Source organism: Corvus kubaryi, unplaced genomic scaffold (genome assembly GCF_017639235.1).
Source record: "Corvus kubaryi isolate FWS band 111438036 unplaced genomic scaffold, C.kubaryi_AGA036_p1.0 37285, whole genome shotgun sequence".
In the NCBI taxonomy this organism is placed as follows: domain Eukaryota; kingdom Metazoa; phylum Chordata; class Aves; order Passeriformes; family Corvidae; genus Corvus; species Corvus kubaryi.
In genome coordinates this window covers 2,745,968-2,769,575 of record NW_024581089.1, presented here as the reverse complement: position 1 = coordinate 2,769,575, position 23,608 = coordinate 2,745,968, and the positions used below count along the sequence as shown (strand labels likewise).

The following is a 23,608-nucleotide window of genomic DNA, read 5'->3' as shown; positions in this document are numbered from 1 at the left end:
TCAGCTCCTTGGTTGAGGCCCTACAAGATCCTTTTACCTCTGTTCTATCTCCCTTAGCCTTCTTCCCCAGTCTGATTTTTACCCTTCCCATCCCTTTTTAAGTTCATTACGGGAGCTGATCACGTAACCCCATGATGCTGGTTCTCCTTGCCTGAACAGAGTGTGACCAAAGCTGGGGTTATCATCCCTGATATCCAATTCAATGCTTTGCCCCAATCCATATTCCTCCAGCTTCTCCCCTTTGTTTCCCCGATCATTAATTCCTTAGATTAAGTACCTTTCTGCACTAACTTGACTTCTGCTTTGCCATTTCAGCAGGCACGTGAACATCACTTTTAAAGTAATTGTGCAGGGAATTCTAACCAGAATGTGGCAAGGAACATTAATGAAATTAATTAATCATTGCCTCATTTGGTTTTACTTTTTCGTTGAACAATCTATGGGGATGTCTTGTGCTGTCAGGAGTATTTGCCTGTACAATATTTTAATGGATTTTCCTGTATCCTCTGGCACAGAGTGATCCCCCTGACTCATCTGTTTCCTGTCAACCTTAGCATCCTTCAGCTTTACCAATTTTTTTAAAACTGCAGTCAAGACATGAGATTCACTGCGTTCTCCTTCTACTCTGTGATCTCATTAGGGAGAAATTAATTTATTCCCAAATGCAGGCTCAATGGCTTTGCACAAACCTGCCAAACAGGGGTGGTCAGGGCAAGGCAAAACTGAGGCTCTAGTGGAAATTATATTTGTATACTCAAACCCAGGGACAAAACTGTGGAGCAGGAGTGTGATCCCAGCAGTGTGTGCCATTGGGGGAGTGGATGGAAACCTTGGGATATTTTGTGAGTTCTGTGAGGTATTTTTTGGTGTCTCTGTCTCTTTTGAACCTCTGCTCATGAAAACACACACTCTGCAGATGTTCCCTTGAAAAGGGACACCTTGGAAACACAAATAATTGTCACATTTTAAAGAAACACAGTGAAAAACTGTCCTGTGGATAATTCTGCATTATTGCCTCTTTGTATTCACCCAGACACATCTGTAGGGCTTTTCTAGACTATTTTATACAGCAGCATAAACTGTGGGAGACTCCTTTGCCTGAGGCTCTGAAAATACACTTATTTAAAAGAAAGGTGTTTAGATATGAATAGACAAGTAATTTGTAAAAGGTGGGGGTTAAAAGGACAGATAAATGTTTTACCAGGCAAAGTAATGTGCTAAATTGAATAAACTTAGCTCGAGTGGCAGCAGAATTCCTGCACTGCCTGGGAAGTTTTAAAGGCAGCAGTAAGACAGTGCCTAAAAATGAATTCCCTGGAATTCTGTGCTTCCTTGTGCACTGGAATGGAAGGCTGCTGTAAATATATTATGGCAGTGTTTTTTCTTCATTTTACAATGTGGCACTGTTATTGGTGCTGGTGAAAAATGTCACAAAGAAAGAAATAATTCCCTATCAAATCCCAAGGCAGATTTCTAATTGCTCGTGTTCCCCGTGCTGTTTGGGTTTATGGTAACTGGTGCTTTCTCCTCCCAGGTCTGGTGATGTCTGCCATCACTGTCATCATCTTGGTACTGTATTTTGCCATTGACACCTTTGTGGTCAACAAGAAGCAGTGGTTGCCTGAGTGCACTCCTGTCTACGTTCAGTATTTTGTTAAATTCTTCATTATTGGTGTTACTGTGCTTGTGGTTGCTGTTCCCGAGGGACTCCCACTTGCTGTCACTATTTCTCTGGCTTATTCTGTAAAGGTAAGAGACATTCAAAATAACCCAGGGAGAAAAATGCTGTTTGCTTGAGTTCACCACTGAGTTGGTCCTCAGCTTCCATCAGATGTGATGGAAAATGGTCTGAAAATTATGTGCTCAAAATGTTAATGAAATTGCTTTAAATTAAACTTAAATTGAAAGTATTTCCAACAAAAATGCAAATACATCTTCCAATACATCTCCTTGAAGCGGCACAGTGCAGGAATATCAAGCAGTAGAAATACCTACTTAATTTTCAAGGAGCCAGGAATTTATTGAGCAGAATGCACTCTGAAAATAGTCCAGTCTTTTGATATAGAATAATTTTGTATTCAAATTTTCTTGTGCAATAGTACGAAGTTTTGGCAAGGATTTGAAGTCTTCAGGAACACTTCTCAGAGAAACTGGAGTTTCTCAAAGAAATTAAAAGTTCCACTGAAGCTTTCATGCACTTTTCTTAAATGCAGTCGCAGTTCTTTGAAGTCAATGTAAATGGTTCTATCAGGAAATTAAAGAGGATTAACATCCTGGACTTGGGGATTACCTGAGCAATTTAATCAGATGATTTAAACATTCTGGGAATCTTAGATGAAGATGGTGTAAAGTTTATTTCTATTTAGCATGTAAACAAATTAACTTAGGAAGTTTAGGAAGCAATCTCTTGGCTTCAATGTAGCCAAATATAATTGTTAGGAAAAAGGAGCTCGTCTCAAAGACGGTGTTTTGCTAATAAAGAACATAGCTGCTTTTAAAATGTTGTCTCATTCTCCTGATGTCCTCCCTCTGACACCCTTTTTTTTCCCCCCTTTTTCTTTCCCTTTTGCTTTTGCCCCAAAATGTGTGGTCCATAGGTGTGCTGCGAGATAATATCCTGGCATTCCAAGTGGTGTTAAGAAAAAACCCCAAATGTTTCCTAAAATGACAATATTTTAAAAAATGCTGTTACCTCCGTCTCCTTTAGCTAATCTTGGCTGTTCCAGCCATCCCTTAAAATGCAGACCTACTGCAGGAAAATGATGCAACTCTTTTAGTTTATCAAAGGCAAAACTACCTCAGGGATAGTCCCAGCTTGGTTGTCTGTAACTGGGATTTAGGGTTATTGGCCCCCACCAAAGCTCAGCTTTAGGGAGCTTCCCGTTCTCACCGGCAAGACTAAACCTGTGCTGCTTTGCTTTTTGTGACTAAAAACCTGTCCAAGCCAGCCTCGAAGGGTTTCTCATTTGGGCTTTGGTGGGTTTTCCCCTCAGAAAATGATGAGGGATAACAACCTGGTGCGGCACCTGGACGCCTGTGAGACCATGGGCAATGCCACGGCCATCTGCTCGGACAAGACGGGCACGCTGACCACCAACCGCATGACCGTGGTGCAGGCCTACGTGGGGGACGTCCACTACAAGGAGATCCCTGACCCCGATTCCATCCCTGCCAAAACCATGGAACTGCTGGTCAATGCAATTGCTATCAACAGTGCTTACACCACAAAAATTCTGGTGAGTGGGTGGGGTTTTTTTTTTTGGTCAGTTAAGGGAAGCCTTGCAGAGGTGTAATTGTTTTTTGGAGCAGTGTTAATTCCTTGACATCTTCTTGTTGATTATGAAGCATTAAATGCTGTTGAGGTCCTCAAAATGAGACTAGGTGCTCTAAAAACTGTGTATTTTATTGTTTTTTTCAGGGACAGGGATTCACTTAAGAGTACAAGACCATGAGACATTTAAAAGCCTCCTGCTGTCGTTAGATTGGGGTGGCCCTGTTTTGGTGCAGATAAATTTGGTAACACAAATGTGTGATAACACCACTGGTTTTCACTGAGCCTTCATATGTGCAAAATGATTTTTGTGTGTCTAAGAAATTTCAATTAATGCTCAAAGTGCACAAATTGGATTGGTTCAGTCAGTGAGGTTAATGGCCTTTATTCACTCTGGATTCAAGTGAGTTACATCCAGAAGTATTTTATTCACCCTGTACAGGAGGCCAGAATGGAAATACCCTGTTTGCTTGTGGCATTGGATTCTTCTGTACAGAGCTAATTAAGAGACTGAAAATTTTTGCAATTCCAATAGATTTGTTCTTTGAAAGGTCAAGCTGAATGTTAATGTTGCTGAACAAATAGATTTTTTTTTTTTCCCTTTATGAATATGTGTATTGTCCTTTTTCTAGGTCTGTGCTGAGCTGCAGAATAAAGTCAGGCATGTACTTCATGTTTGGTTTAAAAGTGGTCTTTTAAAATCCAATTGCAGGAAACAAATACTGTGTGATAACTCAGAGTGGGAATTTTATGGCAGCAGCTCCTTGAATTTCATTTGTGCACTTCGAAATCAACAGGAACAGTTTACTATTGCTGGGTGATTCCTGCTCTCACAAAGCAATGTAACTTTTGGTTGCTGGGGACAGGAAAATACACCTTGGTTATTTCACTGTTGTTACAGCCTAAATCAGCTTAGGTGCTTCCTTCTGGAGAATAAAACTCATCCTGAATACACAGGATTAAGACAAGGCACGGAGTTTGACTTTGGGAGAGCTTTGGGAGAACATTCCCAGTGTCAGCAGAATTTTGTTCGTTCCCAGGGAACAGCAGGGCAGGCAGGGGGTTGGATTTTCAGTTCTCAGAGTCTTCTACAGAGTTTTATGTTTTGTTCTTCAATTTGAGATCAAACCCAGTGCCAAAGGTTTTCTGCTCAGCTTCCACACCAGCTCACCCCCTCTGAATCCCAGAGTAAATTTTGGTTTCTGAATGGGAAATCATCAGACTTTCCACATCTGCAATATTAAGTTTAATATTCTTTTTCTTGTGGTTTACTGAGGCATTTCTGGTCCATACTAGTTCTAAAATGGTCTCAATGTGATTTTTTTTTTTTTTGCTCAGTTTCATTGCTCCTTTTTGAAATTAATTCAGTGTGCCTGTTAAAGAGAGTCAATATTTCTCCATTTCAGTGCTTTTTTAGCTTTGCATAGATTCCCTGTGCAACTGATAAATGGGTGAAATCCTCTGGATGCAGATCATTGACTACTTGAACTAATCTGCTTAAAATTAATGGTGATCTTTTAGATCTTACGAGGTAAAGCTTTGCAATATGGATTCCATGAGAATCACAGCTCCAGCCTCAGGGGACTTCATTTTATTCACTGTTCATAACAAGCTTAAGCTGAACTTTAATACACAAGACATAGCTCCATAGCCCATTTAGCATCAAAAATAAATACAGTAAAAATTACCTGAGGGAGTTGTTTCCAGGATGAAATACACAGCATTCTTTTCCTTCCTGCTAATGCAGAGCTCACACTCATGCACTCATTCTTAGAGCATGTTAAATCAAATTGTGAATATCAGCTGAAACCCAAAGGGCATTGTGAGGGTTCTGTCGTCAAGATTGAGTTTTGCATGTTCTATTTTTAGCTCTCCAGTTACGTGTGTGCTGTAAATTGCTCTTTGTGTGAACTTCTGTTCAGAGGGATCACATATGGGACCATAAAATTAGTCAAGATGCTCTGCTGAATGAGAAATATTCCCTCCTGCATTGTCTTTTGATTAAGGGGCAATTGAACCATTGATAAAAGTATAAAAAGGGAATAATATCAGCACTCTGGCTAAAAGATGTGAATTTCCCTGAGAAATTAAACACAAATTATTCCAACTGAACAATAGCACCATTAAATATAGCTCTTTTTAATGCTTTCCAAGATTAAGTTGCTGGGTGAGCTGATTTTGCATCCCATTAGCTTCAGAGCAACTTTTGTGTGGAGCTGCTCCCCAGCAGACCTTTCTTTCCAGTGTTCCTGTTTCAGATGGCTTTCCCACGTGGAAATAAAGTCAGGCTTCATACATTTTTGCCTGTGAGCTGTGATGGGGACTGCAAAGACTCCCACTCTGAGAGCAAAATTTGCAATTTGGGAATGCTTTGATTGCACTTGGAGCAGGAGCACATTGATCTTGGATATCAGGGAGCGGTGATGAAACAGAGACCCCAAACACCAAAACCACTGATTTGAACTCCTCTGCTCAGCTCTTGCTTTCATAATTTCAGTTTTAATTAGAAAGGTATTTGTTCTTTTAATTTCCTACAAGGGTGTGATTCCTGCTGGCTGGGTGTGATGTGCCTGATTAAGGAGACACCACAATCCGTGTTTGGCTGAGGGATTTTCAGTACCAGTGGAAAAGTCCCAGCCGGAGCTGTTATTGTGAGGATCTAACACAGACTTTTCACTTGCTGCTTGATGGGTGCTGAGGGAGAAAAAGCTCCTTTTGCCTGTGCTGGGTGGCTGTCTGGGTCTGCAGGAGGAGTTTTTCAGTGCTGTTCTGGTTGTGATTTGGTGCATTCGCACAGAGTGTGGCACAGTGTGGTGGCAAACCTTGAACCGAAGGAAGAGATGTCACAGGAAAGTGCAAAATATTCACTCCCTTCCACATTCCCTCCCTTTTCCTGCAGGAAATAAAGTAAAAATATGTTGGTCTATATGTTAGTAAATATTCATCAAGTTATGAATGTTACCCAGGAAAAGTTTTGGGACGAAAAGGCCATTGTTGGATAAAACCTAAAGGATAAATGAAATAAAACACAAAGAGCATAGACAGTTTTATTGCAGCTGAAAGGCAGAGCAGGTAGGTAACCCTTAATATATAGAAACCATAAGAAGGAATTACATTCTACAGGACTGAAAGGGTGAAAGGAATGGAAAATAAGACTGATGCAAATCTGTTGCTGGTACTGGGAACGTGGATGTGGTAGCCAGGTGAAGGTTCTTTTTATTTGGGGGAATGTATTTGCATGCCAAGCAAGCACAGCTCTCTGGATTGCTGGGAGACACAATGTTCCTGTCAGGAACAGCCTTTGAGAAGCTGTGCAAAGTGCAAAATATGCTTCTTTCTTGGAGATTCATTTATTTTTTATTCAGAGACTAAATTTCAGTCATCAAGTACTTGAATTAATCTTGACTTTTTAAAATTTGTTTAATCTGACAAAAAAAATTATCTCAATCATTACATATATATATTATTTAGCCAACAGAAAATTACTGCCATTTCCTTTTACCATTCAGATTTTCACCACTTTCAATTATAGTAAGGCCTTTTTGGAAATAACTTTATTTTTGGGGAGTATGGATATTTGGAAATTCCCTACCAAATAATTTCGAAACTTGAGGTGTAGGAAGTATATTTATGGATTTTCCCACCCCGCATAAATGTGTAAAGTTATTAGAGATGGGAAGGAGGATTGAAATGTCACCTTTTTAACAGTAGTTGCTCGTGGCTCCCTAATTCTCATCTGACAGAACACAGACCTTTCCTTTTTCTGTCTCTCTCTATATATTTCTGTGTCTCTGTATTTATTTGAAGTCATGTTTTGCAAATGGAAAGGAAGAAGGAGACCCTGACTGTTTAGGAAAGATTCTTTAATTGTATTTTTACAAAAGCTCAAGCCCCAGTAGATCAGATTAGGCCATACCAGAAAATCAGGGAATTTCTGTGTCCTGAGGCTACAGCAGCAGAGCTGTCTGCCAAGGGCACTCTGCTAAATGAAACTGCTATTACATGTCCCTAGAATTCCCTTTTTTATTCCAAGGAGAACCATAAGGAAACAGCTTTTGACCTCCAAACTGCCTTTTCGAGTTATTTTGGCACATGGAATTGCAAAGATAATTTTACTCTCAGGTATGGTTTAGTGAAAACCTCTTCTCAAGCCCTTTGTTTCTTGTGTTGAAATACAGATTATTTTGCCATTTATTTTTGCTGCACTTGGAGGTTCAAATCATCTCTTGTTTCATCCAGCTTAGTTCCCCCATCGCTGCTGACAACGGGTCAAAACAGATCCTAAAAAAAAACCACTCCAGACACAAAATATGAGAACAGAAATGGGCACAGAAGCGGTAAAAGCAATTTAATAAGTAAAGATTGAGGAAAGCTTTCATTTGTGGTAATTTAAGTGACAACAGAGTAATTGGCATGGCCTAAATGCTGTCTTTTCCTTCTGTTGTTCCCTGCCACTGACATCAAGGCACAAGTGGCAGCTCCAGCTGTTGATTTGAAGTCTTTGGAGAAGATCAGTCATTTATCAGGTGGTCAAGTGGCCAGTCCAGCCTGACCTGCCTGTGACAGAGTTTTGGGAACAAAGAGAGACTGGAAAAAGGAGTGAGACCCCCAAAAACAGAGTTGTAGGGAGGGCAAATTGAGGGGAGAAAGGGAAAACAGAGAAGGGAAGGGAAAGGAAAGGAAAAAGGAAAGGAAAGGAAAAAGGAAAGGAAAGGAAAGGAAATTCTGAATTGGCAGCAAAAGAGTTTGCACAAGTTCCCCACATTTTGCTCCTTTTTTTACAGTGTGTTTTTTCCTGTTTTTCTGCATCCTGTGTGCTCCACACAGATCCCAGCTCTGTCCACAGGGAGCTTTGCAGTGCTAGTGTTAGCACAGAAGGGCTTGGGGGAATTTTGGTGACAATTCAGCAGTGACCATCCTTCAGAATTTTTGTTTATCTCTGCTTTCTTTCCTCAGGCAGTGCTCAAAAGTAAAAGTTCCTTTCAGATACTCTGTCAAGATTTCATAATCTGTGTTTTAAGGATGGTGAGGAGGAGGAGAAGTGTTATTTGAAAGGTATTTTATGGAAGGACAGGGCTGTGGAAGGTTTTATCCTCACATAAGAAGACAGGAAATCAGTAAACAGTAAGAAACATTAATTTTTTCATCTTAGCCCATGTAATGGCACTGGACCAGCTTGTTGTTGGTGTCACTGGTTTTGGATTAGGGAGGAGCAACAGGCTGGAATCACCTTCCTGCACTGTCCCTGGGGAATACATTTGGAGTGCTAAAATCCTCTCCTTGAGTTACTAAAGCCATCCAGAAAATGGCTCAGAAAACTATACTGGGAGGAACTGGTAGAGAAATTCCAGGATGCTCATTTTGTTCCCTGTCTGAAAAAGAGCAAGGGAGCTTGTAGGGACTCATGAAACTGCTCCAGGTTTTGCAGTTTGGTTCCTGCAGCTTTAGGGGTGCAATAAGTTACTAAATATGGGACACCAGGAGGAACACAGAGGAAAATCTGCTTAGCAGAAAATCAGTGTATGATTTTCAGGGTGGCACCAGGAGGGAAGATTAAGATCAGGAAGGGCATCCCAGGAATCAAGCAACTTGTGGATAGTGCTGCAAGTCATTTATCAGCTGCTTCGGTCTGGAAATTTGTGAAAATTGCATGTGCTCTTGTTTTTGAAAAGCATTGAAATATTGTCTATATCTCCAGCTAAATGGTGCCTTTGAGCCATTTAAAATGAAAAACTTGGTCGATTTGATTGAAAATTGATTGAACAGATTTCTAAAAATCTGTATACTTTGTAGGAGGTTTTATTTCCTAGGCAAAATAATTCCCATTTTAGGTAAATTTATATCTTAATCTGATATTTTTTTGTATTTTGTTCCCAGTGTTACAAAACTGTGTGAGCAGCTATAAATTATGGATGGGAACAGACAATGCAGGCCAGAGAATCTTTCTATATATAAGCAAGACAATCATCACCCAAAAAATCCCCCACAACACATTCTTTCCAACTTTTTATAAAGCCCTTGGTAAGCATTTTCTCAGGATAAATTAGGCAGGGAAAAAACCCAACCTATAGTGTCCAGCCTATTTACTATGTAAATAATAATTATTAGGGATAATAGATGATGTAGTTAATTGTCTGTGCTTCTAGGAGTGGTAATTAGCAGAAAGTAATGATCTTCACACATCACTTGCCGTTGGAGTGGTGCAGAATGAGAGGTACAAGTACAATTTTTCTCCCGAAATTAGCAGCTGACTTCATAATTGAAATAACTGTGTTTAGGGCAGGCAAGGGTGTGGAAAGCCTGGGACAGCCCTTATCCCATCCTGCTCTTCCTGCCGTTGGCACGGGGGCTTTGTTTTGCAGAAAAAAACACTGGGGTTTAATGAAATCTCATTTTTGTGCAGGTTGTGAGGGGTGGAATGGAGTCAGCTGTCCAGGAAGAGGGGATTTGGGAGCAGGAGAGGGAGATTTGGGAGCAGGAGAGGGAGATTTGGGAGCAGGGACGGGAGCAGGGCCATCCTGTCCCTCTGCTCGTGGTGTTGATCCATGTACCTGAGGCTGTGGGATTTGGGGCCCTCGTTGCCAAAGGAAAGGGGGGATTCCTTGCAGAGGGACACCGATGTTGGAGGGAGAGAACGAGGGATAAATGTGCTGGGACAGAGCTCGTCTCTCCCCAGTGAGCTGTAATTGTGGAGGACCTGGGCACCAGCAGCTCCCTCCTGTGTTCCTGCCAACTTCTCTGCCAAGGAGAGCGGTGACTGCCCTGCCCCAGCAACAGAGGGACAGAGGAAAAGGAGATGGACAAACAAAGTAATCCTGCTTGACAAATTATTCCCATACTCGCTAAAAGTTTAAATTCTATTTCTTCATTTTCATCACATCTCGTCATCTTTGTTTTTTCACATTTCCTCACGTGCCAGAATCCACGGTAAGAAACCCCTCCTTCATCCTGCCCTTCTCTGCCTTCAGAGTTCTGTAACTGCAGATTCCACTAATTCCTGTTGGCGCCAATAATCACTGCAAGGTTTTAGTCAGTCTAAAATCACTTGGAAGCTTTTTTTTATTATAATATCATTTAATACATTAGTTTTGGGGTTTTTTTGTTTGTACGAAAAGGAGTAAATTAGTTTTTTAACTTGCTATGAGGCAACAAGTATTTTTCCTTTTACCTTGCGTAGGATTTTCTTTTATGTTATTTATCTTGTGCTAGTGTTCTTATCTTGCCCTCATCTTGTCCTGGCATGGGAAGATTCACTTATGGGGATAACCTCCAGCTCTTCCCCAAGTTCAGGCTTTAAAAATCACTGTTTCCTGCAAGGTGCTCCAGTGTTTTCATCTGGATTTATAAATATTGCATCTTGTTGTCTGAGCATTTTAGGACTTTTTTTTTTTTTTGCTTTTTAAAAAAAGATATGTTGGCACAATGAATGATTTTTTAATGTGCTGGACTCCTTTTCCTGCCTCTGACACCCTGCTGAGGTGGAGCCATCACACCTTGGAGCTGATTGATGTGGTGGTGGGGATGTGGAGTTGACACCTTTTGGGAAATATTCTCAGGGGGAATGTTTTCCCGATGGGAGCTTTTGTTTTTCCATGAGTTGGTGTAAACCAATAACTTCAGGCACATTCGTTTTAATGTTGGTTTTCTTTGTGCTCTCAGTCATAGGAACAGGAAGACAATACCTTCCAAGGTGATGATTTAATAGCAATTTCACAGATTATGGTGGGGCTTTTATAATCAAAGCTACACAAACAGGCTGATTAGAAATCAATGTGGTGGGTGAATAACCTCATAATGAAAGATGAAATTCATTTCCTTTCAGATTTGTGTTGTGTAAATATGTATTTTATATACAATGCAGCTTTAGTATATTTTCTTCTTACTCTCTGAGCTCCAGTGTGGTTTATTCCTCTGGGGGAAAAAACCCAGGCAACAATCACCTAAAAACTTCAACTGGTACAATGGATCAGGAATCAAGTCTATGACAGAAAATGCATTGATTTCAGAGCAATAAATGGCAGGAATTGTTGCAGACTTGAACAAGGATTTAAATTAACTTTCATTGCTATTCTTTGTGACTGACCTTGCACTTCATAAGATCTATTAATTTTCTGGTAATGTAAGCAAGATATTATATATCTTTTGAGTCACAGCTAACTCAGAAAGTTGGTATTAAATGTATGATAAGTAAAATCTATGCTTCAGTTTCCCATTCCTGCTTTCTCCTGCAGGTAGAGCCCATTTTCCTGTCAAGCTTCCAGTTTTCTTTTCTTGTGTGTGAAGCTCTTGGCTCCTCTGGGATACAATCAATCATTTTCTGGGTTATTTACGAGTGTGGGAAGGTGTCCAAAAATCCTGGGCCTTTCTGCTTTTAGACATGGTTCTGAATGAGCCAGCAAAACCTCTAGGATGGGTGGGATCCTGGAGAATTATTACCAGGGATTCATGGGGGGCTCTGGCTTCCCAAAGGCAAATAACTGATGGATCCAGGTTCTCAGGGGCACTTTGACAGGGAGGAGGCAGGAGATGTGTTCCACAAAATCCTTTTCCCAGCTGGAGTCTTGCAGAGCAAACAGGAATTTTTCAAAGGAAAGGCTGCTGCATTATTTTAACTGAGTCAAAGCCATCCAGTCCCTTAGCATCACTGAAAAAATGACAGAGCTGCTCTGCAGACACCTTGCATGGAAAAATGAAGCTTCTAGAAGTTGGAAAGATGTAGGATAAATGGAATAAATACTGTGAACCTGCCTTCAAAAATGGAATGGGATAAATGGAATAAATCTGTGAGCCTGCCTTATGTATGCAAGTGCAAACACACAGAGCAGTAGAGCGTGGCTGGCTCCTGGCGAGTCCTTGTGGGAACATTAGGACATCTTATCCTTGGGAAATTCTGGATGAGAACTGGGCAGAAGATGTGGCTCATTGGCCATAGCACTGAAGGAAAGTCCTGAGCATGTTAAACAGCTCCACTGCGGGTTTTTTATGCCACTGTTATTTTTCGGTGGTTTCCATTTATTCCGTCCCCTTCCATTTCCCCTCACTCCAAAGGCTGGCAGTGCTCAGTGCTGGAGTGATAGGGGCTGAGTGTTTGGAGGAGGTGAGGAACAAGATTTTCTGGGAGAATTTTTCCCTAAAGAAGCACAGGATGTTCCAGCTCTCCATCACTGCTGTCCCGTTTCCCCCTGAATGAATAATCAGGCACAAATTGGCCGCAGTCTCCGTCTGCTGCTCTGCCCAGCCAAGGCATCATTCCTGGTGTCCTGACAAGGAGAGAGCCTGGCCAGAGGACTGGATTTAGAATGAATCCCAAACATTATCCCACCAATCATGCAAAAAAATCCCTCTGAGAAAATATTAGCTAGGCATCGCTCTGACAGATTATATCCACTTGAACTCATCCATTTGCCTCCCAAACCCCAAATGGAACAAACCAAAACCAATTTAAAAATAGTTCCAGCTGATGTGTGCTGGTAAAGAGGAGCACATTTTGTGTCAGCAGTGAAATATCTGCTCTTGGTGTTTTTAGACTCCTTTGGAGATGGGTGCTTGAAGAACCCTTCTCCTTACCCTGGAAATGAGTACTATTAACAGAGAAGATCTGTAATTATGATGGGCTATAATCAGGAGCTTCAATCAAGTGAAAAAACTTCCTTTTTCATGTGGCTAGATTTGCTTTGCACTCACTAAATTTAGCTCCTTCGACTGTACAAATTGTTTGTAGCTGTGGTGCCACCAGAAAGGCAGCGAGTATTAGGATCAATCTTTGCTTTGGTTTGGTCTTTCTAGAAATTTAGTTTTCCTACCTGGTCGTATTTAATAGAAAAATAGACAATTCAGAGTATGGATAAGTTTTCTGCATGGGAAAACTGGAGGGACAGATCAGCCACCTGTAAATACTCTTTCTTTTATGGAAGCTCAGGTTTTTGATGCCCACATGTAAAGGTCGTGCATTTTCTATCATTAAATATAATGATTAAATTCTTGTACAGTATGATTATTATCACAGCTCACATTTTTCGGATGGTGGCACTGGGTTTTTCTGTTTTTTTTTTTTTTTTTTTTTTTTGTGAGGGGAGGTTTGGTTGATTGGTTTTTCCACTTCTAATTAGTTAAAAAGCATAGAGAAGGCCACGCAAATAGAAAGGAGAGTGGGTGTATGTAGATACCATGGAGTAGATGATGGGTTTCACGCTTTGTGGTTGAAATTCATGTATGGGAGCCAGGCAGAAACAGGCATGAGATGCACTTCAGACTACCAGTGGAGGTGTTTTAAAAAAATGTGATTAATTTTGATTAAGAGAGTTAAGTAGTTAATAAAAGGTGTGGAGTCCTGATGATCACATGGTCAGAATAATTGAATATTACCATTGGCTTGGTGGGAGAATGGCTTGAGATGTGAGGGAACAAACTATTGATAAATGACTAAAGTGTGTATTAGTGTGGCTCAAAGGGCATTTTCCAAACATACAGATGGTGCTTAGACTGAAGAAAATGTATCTCTGCTTCCTTAAATCTAAAAGGGGATGTTTAGCCCTAAAGCAGATGCTTTAATGCTTTTCATGTTGGCCAACCTCATGTAAATCCCAGTGTTGGGTCTAATTTGGAAATTCACTTTTTAAACTGGAGATGTTGCCTTGGAACTGAGCTTTTCCTACCTGATGAGCTCCACCCCAGGCAGTTTGTGTCCTGTTTTCTCTGTCTGCAGCTCTCACAGAGCCGGTCTAGGACTAACAGGCAGTAAAACCTGAGTTTAACAGATCCAACCCAAGGTAGCAGCTGTTGGGTGCCATTAAGGAGGCACCGATTACAGCCCTGCCATTAAGTGCAATTTCTTTTTTGAAATGAGAAATGCTCAGCTCGGTTGTTGTGCATGGCAATTTGCCAAATATATGGAAGAAATAATTAGAAATTGATAAAATCTCTTCATCTGCTCTTAATTTTAACCAGTTTGGTTTAAAAATTGTCCCTTTGTCACTCTGGTCTGGGTTCTGCTGGTATTGGTAATGGGGCAGAAATGCTGTGGCTTTCTTTCCAGCAAACTCAAACTGAAACCTTGGACTTAGACTATATTTAAAGTAGATTAGTTGTTAATTAAAGTGAGTTTATAACAATTGCTGTGTCTACTTTGATTATATAGGTTACTTGTCAACAGTTGTTGTTGCACTTAAAGCTGGAGCAGCACCAGAATAAATCCAACAATCGCCAGTTCCCTGGGGCTGCACAGAAGGATATGAGTGCAGGTTTTAGTGGCCATATTTGGAAAGGGAATAGGGAATTTTCCAAATTTAGAGCTAAATTATCATGAAATAGCACATTTTAATGGAGTGTAGGAATGGGTCTGATCAATAACAATTGGAAGGTCCCTAAACACAGAAGAATAATATCTTATAGAGCAATAAATATGCCAAGATTCCTCTGGGGGAAATGTGGAGAAGGAATCTGTGCCAGTAAAATTCAGTTTAATCTCATCTGGAAACACCAAGGCTGGAGGATCCTAATCATAACTAAGAATTAATAAGGAGTGGCATAACAAGGCAGAGTCCATTCTTTGCGCTCTGGTGTGGCGCATTAATGTACCTCTGGTTAAATCCAGCCACAAATTATTGTCCTTTGGAATGGAGAGATTTTTCAAAATGATTTTTATTTTTTAAATGAAAAGACCTCCAGCCTTCTGTTTTAATTATTTGGATCTTGAAATGTAGGCTATTTATTACCAAAGGAAAAAGTTCAAATTAGAGAATCAAAATGGGTTAGGAGATGGGGAGGAATAATTCATAGTTTTAGGTTATGGAGTTTCTGCTGAACTGTGATGTATAAATGCAACACCTCTGTCAGTGCTTGGTTCCTTTGAATAGTATTGTTAAATTACATGTGCAGGACTTTGTGAATAGATATCCTTAATTTTTAAAATTTATTTTTTTTTTTTTTCATAGTTTAAAATCAGAAAACCCTGCTCTGGTCCAAATTAAATTAATTACTTAGATAAATGTGGTTGAATTTAGCTTTGTTAACTACTTCTGCTAGAGCTATCCTTTTTATCTGGTTGTGAAGCTGAAAGAAACAGAAATTTTTGCTTTAATTAGTGGTGAGGGTGATCAAATGTTGGCACAGGTTGCTTATAGAAGCTGTGGACTTTCCCTCCCTGCAGATATTCAAAACCCAAGTGAACACAGCCCTGAGCAACTCTTTATTTATTTATTTTTTAAATTTGTACAAAGCAGACATATCCATCTTAAACTAGTGAGAAAAACCAAAAACCAACAATTTTCATGTTTGTGGCAGTATTTTTTTGCCTTTCTTCTTTTAAATGAATCAAAGGCAAATTCATCCTTCAAATTAAATGGACAATTAAATTATTTGCTATTAAAATTAAAGGGTTTTTATTAAAAAGCTCTCTGTGAATGTAAAAATACGTGAGATTCAGTGGGAGGGGGAGTGGGGACTGTCACACCAGCCTCTCAGTCTGTTCTTCATGCTTGATTTCCCCTTCTTTCAGAATCACTCGTGGGGGAATTCATGGGCTGTATCCTTTTTTTCCCTTGTCCCTGTTCTGTGAGCTGAAAGGAGCACAAGTCCATATTCACTGAGCCACATCAGTGCTGCTCCCTCAGCTTTGCTGCTGGGAAATGTCACCCTGGATCCACTGCATAATTACAGCTGGCCCCCTTGCAGGGGATTATTGCCTTGCTGGAGTTGCAGGCAAGATGCTGAAATGCTCCATTTTTATATCAATTTATAGCTGGCCAAACTTGTCCCCACCTCGAGCACCAGCAGGAGAACGATGTGGTGCCACAGCATTGCCTCAGACTGGGCATCGTGGTCAGCTCTGCCTTCAGATAATAGGGAAAACCATTAAATAATTATCCTCCCAAAAATGAAATCATTACCCTGCATCCCAGCTAATCTCAGGCAGAAAGCCTTTGAACATCCTGGAACTGTCATGGGAGAGCTGATTGTGCCAGTTGTACCTGGATAATTCCGTAATTTCGGCTGCTGCACAAAGGAACTGGCTCTTAAACTGAGAGAGTAATGAGAGAAAAAATTTCTGGTACTCTTTTCCAAGGAAGTTTGGGCAGACCTGATATTTAAATGGGTTTAATAACCATGAGGGATATTCAGCTTGGGGTAATTCAGGAGCCTCACCAGCCACTAGAGCAACAGCTCAATGTATAACTTTCTTATTATGAAATAATCTTGTTTACACCTTAGTTTCCAGTGTTCAGAATTTACATCTCTTCTGCATGTTCCGTTGTGCTTTCATTTTTGGTTATCTAGATGTGGAAGGAGCTGACAATTCCTTACCTGTCAGCCAGGATTTGGAGTAAATTGCCTTGGTTTTGAGAGGCTTTTGGTGGTGGCTGCTTAGAGCAAATAGCGAGAACTTGAGGTGATCTGTTTGGTGCCATTTTCCCAAGAGATGGAGCCAAATTCCAAGTGTATGAGCCTTGGGGATTTCAAAGGATGGATGTGCAACCATTGGACCCAAAAAATGGTGCAAACTGATCAAAGTCAGGGATTCAGAAGCTCGCTGTCCTTAAGGGTTATGGACCTCTCGTTCCTGGGAATTGAAATGAAGTGAAGGGAGAGATCTGTGTCATTTCAGTGTAGAAATACTTTTAATCCTCTGAAGGTAAAAAGGCGATAAATTTACTTTTGATGAACAAGTAAATATAAGTGGATGGGAACACCTATGTTAACCTACTCAGCACTGTGCAAAAGAGTAGAAAAAGCCATCAAAGCTTTAATGTTTGAAACGTTGGACTTTAAAGGCAGTGAGTGAGCTCAGGACAGTGTGAAAGTCCTGCAGTCTGGGTCTCCTGGTGCCACAGAGGTTACACAACCAGCCTCAAGTCCATAACTGTTCTTCTCCAATTCCTTCTGCTGACCCCAATTCAAAGTGACTTTGGACTTTATTTTTACTGAATTTCAGCAGCCCTGTGCCTTGCAGTGGTGGTTCTGAGCTGGGAAATTGCTGTGTGGTACCACAGAGCATCGTGCTCTGTGTAAAACACAGGCAACTTCTTCATCATTAGCATGGAAACACCACTGAAAATTCCAAACTGGGCAAGGACAAGTTGTGATCAAAAATGTTATTCCAGGTCTGTCCTCGAGGCCGCAAAGATCAGAGTCTACACAGACAGAAAGGCTGATTTTTATTCCTACGTAGAGACCTTATGGAAACAAATTCACAGCATTTTAAGGGTGCACAGCTGCTGCGAGGTTTGAAGGGAAGCTCTTCTTAGCACAGGGGGTTGATATATTTCTGATTTTCCTCCCCATCCCAGGGGGAAGGGGTAGTGAGCAAGAGGCTCCATTTCTGGTTGCCAGCTGGGCTTCAACCACTGTTCTGGCACCAGAATCCCAGAGAAATTCGAAATACAAACTAAACCAGCTGAGAGCTGGTATTTATTTCACTGCTGCCTTATTGCCAACAGAGCTTCTGGAACCATTTCCCATTTTGTAATGGGAAACTTTATTTAGTTAAACAAAGTTTTGGATTCTTGATCCTTGGCTAAAAAAGAACTCACCCCTTTCATTTTGCAGCTTTTCTCCAAGATAAACAGGCATTTCTAAATCTCTGTTGTTTTAGCTTGAAGTCTGTTGAAGGAAGCTGTATCTACAAAGAGCTGAAGCATTTGGTTATAAATTAGTATGTTTTAATCTTGCTTTAGATGCCTTACATTAATCTATTGATTCGATTTACGTAACAAGGGAATATCTCTGACAGGACCACAGTTCTTTAGTGGTTCTTCTTTTTACAGTATTAGAAATTTAAAAATAAATATATCACATGGTTTGAGCAGCATTCATCGCTCTTGATTATTTTAAATTTTACATATATCATGTTTGATTATGCAGAGAAAATTCCTGCACATCCTGGTCCATTTTATCTTTTGAGTAATTAGAGTATTAAGTGGAAATCTTTTGCAATTTAATTAAATTTTTTTTTTGTTTTCCTGTTGTGATGCTGGGTTGAAATAGAACACTCAATAGTGATATGATACTCTAGCAAAGCTCATTTTTTATGTTAATAAATTCAAGTATTTACAGTCATCGTTACTCTAAAGGAGGAGTTCAACCTACAGAACGCAGGAGAGTTACATACAACAAATTAGGATAACAAATTATGTGTGAAATACTAAAATTTTAATTTAGAAGGACTTCTTGGATCTGCTTGCAGAATCCTCTCTTCTCACATCAGAAGGGGCAGTGAGAAAAGGGAGGTTTAGTAAAGAGTTACGGTAAAAATGGGAATTATTTCCTAATCTAATTTTAAAAGTTTGAATGTCTCTTTAAGTTTTATCTTCCTTTTTAAAACCTTTTATTAGTCAATTATTTCCCAGTGAAACAATTCTGAAAATTCCCTTTGTAATCCAAATTCAGTGTCAGGTCAATAGTGGCTTTGGATTGGTATTTTTAAGCCTTGGTGATGCAGCTGTACTTTGACCTAGAAACCCATTTCGATCTGCTGGTTGGAACCAGGACTTTTTAAACATCTGTCTGGGGGTTCTTTGACATGTGAGTAGCTGCTTGCAATTGAAATGTTGTTGATAAATAATCCAAAGGCTTGGGAGAAATGTTTGGAAAAAGTTTTGCAAGGGTCACGACTGGGGGAAGATCCTGGCTCAGTCCCTTCCGAGCAGGTGATGGAACAGATTGTAGGTGACTTGTGGGGAGCAGAAGGTCCTTCCTGGAGCTCCCCACGCTAAATCCCAGCTCAAAGCCTTTCCCTCTTCCTTCTTCCAAGGGTTCCATCCTCCCAGGAGTCGCTGAAGCTGTTCCCAACGAATCCTTCCAGAGTAACCCCATCGGGCTGTCCTTGTTTTCCAGGTGCCATGAAGTGCAGGATTCAGCGAGAAATAAATTTAGCTCCAGCACAGCAGGGACTTTCAGAGGCAGCAGCTTCTGCAAGGGATTGTCAAGAACAATCTGCAAGGAGGCTGCTCCTGGCATATAGACTTTGAGCTGGAGCAGCGCAGGGAAGGAAGTGCTCCGTGCCAGCTCTCAGCACCATATGCTTGCCCCTAATGTAACTCACAAAGAGTATGGAGACAGCAGCTGCTCTGCAGGGAGGTGGCCACTTGAGAGATTTTGAAACCCTTCCCAAGTGTCTGTTCCTTTTCTTTTCACGGGTATTTTTTCCCCCCTTGCTTACGTATTTGCATTCAAAAGATGTTCCCTGAAAGAAATCTAATTTTAGCCCGCAGTAAGAACAGGGGAGTGTGATCTACTTTTTGTTGAAATAGAGATAATTTTGGAAGGACTCTGATAGTTAGTTTTTTTTGTATTGAGAAATGTGGGCAGGTTTTTATTTTTTTGATATCCATTGGTATTAGGGCACAATGAAATAATCTCTATAAATTAATTATTGTCTAGGATTGTCTGACTTCGATGGGAAACTTTGTCTTTCTTTGGGTTCCAGGAGTGTTCCAGTGGCCTGATCACATTCACAATTAATTCAATGCCAATTTTCACTGAGTTCAGTGGCAAAGAGAAGCATAAATGAGGATTTAGATCTAAAATGGAAAGAGCTGGATTTTAATATGCTCAGAGGAATGGATCTTCCCTGGCATCCATCACTACCCAGGCACTGAAGTTGATTCCTCTGTTGCACTGAGAAACCTGAAGTTCCTGCCACATATCAGGAACTCTGTGCCTGCAGTGCCAAGAAAACAAACCTTATTTATGTAAACAAAACTGGATTTTAGAAGGGATTTTTTTGACTCCTGAGATATTTGAGTCCACTGAATTCCAGATACACCTCACTACGAACACTTGCATTTTGAATTAGGGATTCTTAAGTGAATTTGGGAATCCAGAGGGAAGTTACATCACAATATAATGAGGTTATAGCAGGTAATAAAATTAATGCATCACACTGGCATTTTTGCTGAATGTCAGTGTTTTACAGTGACCCTGGAGCGATGTTAAAATGTCATAGCAACACCAGAGTGACCCATATTAGTCAGTAAAAATGATGGTTCACATAAAAGAAAGATGTTACAATCCTTTTTGGGAGGATAAATCTCTTTGAGACAGAGATTTTTGGGTTATTCTGTGTTGTTCATCATAGCTGCATCTCTCTGAAATAGAAATGACATTAATCTACCTGTCACCAGGTATAAATCTTCCTGCTGATAGGGAGATGATTCTTTTGGAAAAATTCATATTTCTTTGTTTACTTCAGGTCTAGACCAGTCTGTTATCATCTATCTGACCTTCATTTTTTAAACCAGCTGCAATCAGTGGTTTTCTGGGATAATTAATTACTCATGCTTATTTAAAAGGTCCCCTTTTCCCTTTTTGTAGCCATACTGGCCGCAAGAATTCAGAGCCAGCAGGATGGCTGATTTGCAGCTTTAATCATTCCCTGTGTGAGCCTTCATCCCAGTGAGGGACAATGTAGGGAATTCCATCAGTTAGGAATCCCATTTCGGAAGTAAACTGGATTTTAAAGTGAAATTGAACATGGATTCTGAATACAGTCCCCCAGTCCTAATTCTGCAAAATGTGAGGTAAATGTTTAACTCACTCTGAAAATGATGACTTAGAGTCTTGGCTTGAGCCAAATCAAAGTCTGCTTTCAGTGCAAATTAAAGCTGTGAGATGATTTCCTGGTTTTATTCCCATAAGGGCAGTTTAGCCCTGGCTAAAGGAACACTTTCCTTATTCTACTGAGCATAAGAAAATGTAAGGAATCAATGGTTTGTAGTTCACACATTGGCCACTTGAAGTCTGGGGTCCTGGCACAAGAATATTTTGTTTGGGGTATACAACACTTCCAAGAAAGTTTGTAAAAGAAATGTTCATTTATATTTTGAAAGGGAATTTAAAGTCGTCCTTGTCCTTCTTCTCTCCTTCAGAAGGACTGAGAATTGGTAGAGGTTGCACAGTGTTCAGTCTATTCCATTTTCTCTAACATACATAGAATTTATCTGAAGCAACAGACCAAAGCAATTCTAGAAATGGGTACATTTAGACATAGAACTATTATTTTATAGATTTTTTTTCACTGAGATTTATTGTTATGGTTGGATGGAGATCTATTTTTACATAATAAATGCCTGGCAGGAAAATAAAAAGGATAGAGCTTTCTTTACTCACTCTTTTAACTGTGAAAATGGGCAAACCAATGGAATTCTAAGCAAGAGGGGAAAGGAAATCCTCTGTTTGTGACAAGTGAGAATTGCTTGGTTTTGAACCTAAGGAAAGTTCCTTCCTTTTTAATGGATTGCCCAACCATCACAAGCTGCCAATGGCTAATTTAAGAAAGAAGAAATGCACAAGACCAAATGTGGCAAATCTTGTCTAGGGAAATATTTCTTCTTGTGAGGAGATGCTTCAGGTCTGTTGGAGCTCCATGGAATTTTTACCTCACTTTTAAAAAACTGGAAGATTTGTGGCTGCATAGCTCAGATCTTAAACTGTGCCCCGTGACTTCACAAATGATCTAATTGCTTATTATTAGAGAAATTCATCTCCAATTCTTTTCTTCTCTCCAGCCACCAGAAAAAGAGGGTGGGCTGCCTCGCCAGGTGGGCAATAAGACAGAGTGTGGCCTCTTGGGGTTTGTCCTGGATTTGAAGCAGGATTACGAGCCTGTCCGGAGCCTCATCCCCGAGGAGAAGCTCTACAAAGTTTACACCTTCAACTCCGTGAGGAAGTCCATGAGCACGGTCATCAAAATGCCGGATGGCAGCTTCCGCATGTACAGCAAAGGAGCTTCCGAGATTGTCCTCAAGAAGTGAGTGCCCTGCATCAGTGGCCTTGTTCTTCCAAAATGCAAAGCATTCTGACGCTAATATGTGGGAATTCTGGTGTTTGGAATTGGCTGCTTGCACCAGAAATATGACAAACTTTAGCAGCATAGGCTGCTATTATTGTTTTTTAATTTTTTTAAGTGCTTCTGGGAAATTGGCTTGTTTTTCTTAAAGAGTTGGGTCTGCATTTGGTGATTTACGAATGGATTCTTTATCTTCGACCCATTTGGAAAAGAAGCACTTTTCAATTTCAGTGTAAGTTGTCTGCTCATTGATTACTGAGAAAAGAACGCGTGAAGGGCTCTTGGTGTCTGTGCAATACATTACAAATTGTCTCTGATATTTCAGTAGTGAATCTTCTAGAAATTTACAGCAGAAACTCAAAACCTGCCATCAGCAAAGGAAAGAATTGACTGAAATGAGCTTGTACAGGAAATACTTTGGCAATCATGCAGGTGCACACTCAGTTTTTAGTCTCTTTTCCTTCCCCAAACCAGGTGTTCCAGGATCCTCAACGCGGCTGGGGAACCTCGGATCTTCAGGCCCCGCGACAGGGACGAGATGGTGAAGAAGGTGATTGAGCCCATGGCCTGTGATGGGCTGAGAACCATCTGTGTGGCTTTCAGAGACTTCCCCAGCAGCCCTGAGCCCGACTGGGACAACGAGAATGACATCTTATCTGACCTGACTTGCATCTGTGTCGTCGGTATTGAAGACCCAGTAAGGCCAGAGGTACATCCAATTTTTATCTTACAGAGAATTGAACATGAATGACAGGTTTCTTACAGGTTTTATCTCTTTTTTTTTAATTAGCTCTGTCAAAGAAGCAGAAAATCAGCTTTAGAAGTGGATTTTACTTGATGGAAAGCCAAATAATTAAGGTGATAAAATTCAGCTATCTGTCAGCTGATATTTAAATAAAGGAATATAGGGCTTTTTGAACTGCAGGACCAAGATGACCAGCAGAGGTTTTGTAATGCTCCCACATGTTAAATAATTTTCCTTCAACAGTGCAGTGATGTGCAACTCTGAAAGCAGGGAAGACAAGTGCAGTGATTAAAATTGCCGTGATTATAATGGCAGTTTCCACAGAAACTGGAGTTCTGCCATTTATTGTTAAAGTTGCCACTTTACTTAAGATTGTACCTGGTGACTACTCAGAAGAACTTGTTTTTAAGGTTGTATTTGGACAAGGAAAGGCTGCTGATATCATGGATATCACACTTACATGGCTTGTACAAATATATTTAAAATTTCAGCTCAACTGACCGGAGTAAATCAGATTCAGGTGGGCACATGGGAAGGACATCTCTGCTACTACACTTGTAAATGGTATTCCTACAGAAATACAAAGGGTAGAGTTAGACACTTCTGATCTCTCTATTTGGTGCTTGATAATTAATGGAGAGTTAATTCCGTGTTAGGGTTTGGAAATGGCGATGGTAACTTTGGAGCTAACATTGACACCACCCCAGGTACCAACTCCACAGCTTTGCCTTGCCTCAGAATGGATTTTATTGGGGTTTTTTTTCTCAGTATGAAGGTTAAAATATAAAGTAAATCTTGCTTAGGTGAC

At 40.4% G+C, this 23,608-nt stretch overlaps 1 protein-coding gene across 14 annotated transcripts in view; it reads left to right on the top strand.

Moving 5' to 3' along the window:
- The window catches only part of ATP2B2 (ATPase plasma membrane Ca2+ transporting 2), a 382,727-nt gene that overhangs the window by 313,570 nt on the left and 45,549 nt on the right, over positions 1–23,608 (top strand). For all 14 annotated transcript variants that reach the window (XM_042026756.1, XM_042026753.1, XM_042026757.1 and 11 more), the window contains 4 exons: positions 1,535–1,749; positions 2,994–3,236; positions 21,775–22,016; positions 22,530–22,764. In XM_042026756.1, coding sequence (XP_041882690.1) covers positions 1,535–1,749; positions 2,994–3,236; positions 21,775–22,016; positions 22,530–22,764 — 935 coding nt within the window. The remainder of the gene's footprint in view (positions 1–1,534; positions 1,750–2,993; positions 3,237–21,774; positions 22,017–22,529; positions 22,765–23,608) is intronic.